Below are 2,139 nucleotides of genomic sequence, written 5' to 3'. Positions count from 1 at the left end.
CCATATCGCCCAGCCCTACTAGCTTGCCCTGCGCTCAGTGAATCTGCGTTCGACTATTCCATCTAGGCTGCACTGTCGAGCGCAGATCCACTGACACAGACAGCATCGTCAGAAGAAAAGTTGATAAAATAAATTGAAAATTTTGTATTGTTCGATGCATATACATACCGAACCGAAAGCACTGTATCGAACGGTTCAATATCGATACGAGTATCGTTGCACCCCTAATAACAAGGTCATAATTCTTTAACAACCTCCTTTCTACTGAAGCTGCTTCTTCATGTTCTGTGTTGCTGTTAATAATAAAGTCTCACCTAAAAAGACTGCAGAGTCTGAACTGAAGCTAAACGGGATTATGAGTAAAGGTGACGCATGTACCTGTGTGACTGCACTGTTTTCAGGTTTACCTGCTGAGCTGGGATGTGTTCTGGGATCTCACGAGTAACCTGATCATCTCCGGCTGCGACTCCATGCTCACTGTGCTGGGGATGAGTGCTGTTATCTCCTCTGTTGCACATTACCTGGGTCTCAGCATCCTGGCTTTCATAGGTATGACTGAGATTGTTAGTTGGAGTGGTAGCAGGTGTAAAAGCCTTCCTGATTTGCCCTTCACGTAATTGTTTGGATGCTCCTGGAGTTGAGCACTTTCTTAATTTGAACCTTCAGGTTCGACTGAGGAGGAGGACAAGCGGTTGGGCTTTGTGGCTCCTGTCCTGTTTTTCATCCTGGCTCTTCAGACTGGCCTCAGCAGCCTGGAACCTGAGGAACGTCTGGTACGTCTCGGATTCGTGCTTCCAATTTACACCGTCAAAGCAGCCGGCACACTGTTTTTCTCTCTTTTTTTTTTTGGTGTTGTAGCCCGGGGGTGGGCAACACCAGGCCTCGAGGGCCGGTGTCCTGCAGGTTTTAGATCTCACCCTGGGTCAACATACCTGAATCACATGATTTGTTCGTTACCAAGCCTCTGGAGAACTTCAGGACATGTTGAGGTCATTTAACCATTTGAATCAGCTGTGTCAGATCAAGGACGCATCTAAAACCTGCAGGATACCGGCCCCGGAGGCCTGGAGTTTCCCACCCCTGTTTTAGTCTCTGTGTGAATTGTTATGTTGCCCTCTAAACTACCAAAACATGTTTAATCATTTATACTATAAATGACATTTGCACACAGTAGCAGAGTTCACTGTTCTTTTTGTAATCCTGTATTCCTGTGGTTATAACGTAGTAACTTCGTACACGTAACTTAGTCTTGGTTTTGATCCACAGGTCCGCCTAAGCCGGAACATGTGCCTTCTGCTGACCGCCATCCTGCACTTCATTCATGGCATGACTGACCCCGTCCTCATGTCTCTCAGCGCTTCCCATGTCTCCTCTTTTCGGCGGCATTTCCCCGTCCTGCTGGTGTCCCTGGCGCTCTTTGTACTCCCCGTGGTGCTCAGCTACGCCCTCTGGCATCACTACGTCCTCAACACCTGGCTCTTTGCCGTCACCGCCTTCTGTGTTGAGCTCTGTCTCAAGGTGAGCGCAAACAATTTATCTTTGACTGGAATTGATGACGTCCAACGTCTCCCACCGTTTTCAGTCTGAGATTTTTGTGTGTTATGTTAGTCAAGAGATCAAGAGTAATCAAACTTGTGACTTAAATAATCAAATGTGTAACAATAATGACCTGATTGATGTGCATATAAGAGCATGATTTAGCCCTACAAAGGAGTCAGTAAGGATTCTGTTGTCTGTTTGTCAGCGTGGGATTGAGTGGAGACTGATAGTATTCTGCTTATTGAGTTTATAGTCTGTGCCTACAGTTAATTAGTATTTATGTTCAATTACACTTACGGCTTCCAGCATTTATGAAAACAAGAAATAATCAGGATTAAATGATTTCTTGTCTGGATTCCTTTTCACAGTTATGCTCTCGCTTTGTGTTTGGTGCTAAATCCAACGCACCACTTTTCCTTTGCAGCACGGCGACACATTTTTAGACTGTTTACTTCAAGCTTAGGGTCCAAAAACATTCCAGCTGTCACCAGAGGTCAGCTTCAGCTCCGTGTCACAGAGGATGTCTGGCTGTTGCATTTTTACGTTTGTGAATGTTCATTATTCAGGGAGTAAACTTTAAGGAACAACAATTTAAGTAAC

At 45.3% G+C, this 2,139-nt stretch overlaps 1 protein-coding gene across 1 annotated transcript; it reads left to right on the top strand.

The window, feature by feature from the left end:
• The first annotated feature begins 370 nt into the window (after positions 1-370).
• Positions 371-1,587, top strand: LOC102205788 (E3 ubiquitin-protein ligase RNF139). Its single transcript, XM_005752048.1, has 3 exons — positions 371-549; positions 667-773; positions 1,267-1,587. The coding sequence occupies exons 1-3, from the start codon at positions 471-473 to the stop codon at positions 1,585-1,587; spliced, it is 507 nt and encodes a 168-aa protein (XP_005752105.1). The 5' UTR covers positions 371-470.
• The last annotated feature ends 552 nt before the right edge of the window (positions 1,588-2,139 follow it).

This window comes from Pundamilia nyererei, unplaced genomic scaffold (genome assembly GCF_000239375.1).
Source record: "Pundamilia nyererei isolate P.nyererei 1_Seehausen unplaced genomic scaffold, PunNye1.0 scaffold00340, whole genome shotgun sequence".
Lineage (NCBI taxonomy): Eukaryota > Metazoa > Chordata > Actinopteri > Cichliformes > Cichlidae > Pundamilia > Pundamilia nyererei.
Note: the sequence above shows the minus strand (reverse complement) of the source record. Positions and strands in the feature narration are given on the sequence as shown.

Bases quoted from the DNA above. Each gene is read 5' to 3' on its own strand.
- LOC102205788 (XM_005752048.1), top strand. From the start codon at position 471: ATGCTCACTGTGCTGGGGATGAGTGCTGTTATCTCCTCTGTTGCACAT. The intron at 550-666 runs GTATGACTGAGA...TTGAACCTTCAG, and splicing joins CAGCATCCTGGCTTTCATAG to GTTCGACTGAGGAGGAGGAC. The intron at 774-1,266 runs GTACGTCTCGGA...TTTGATCCACAG, and splicing joins TGGAACCTGAGGAACGTCTG to GTCCGCCTAAGCCGGAACAT.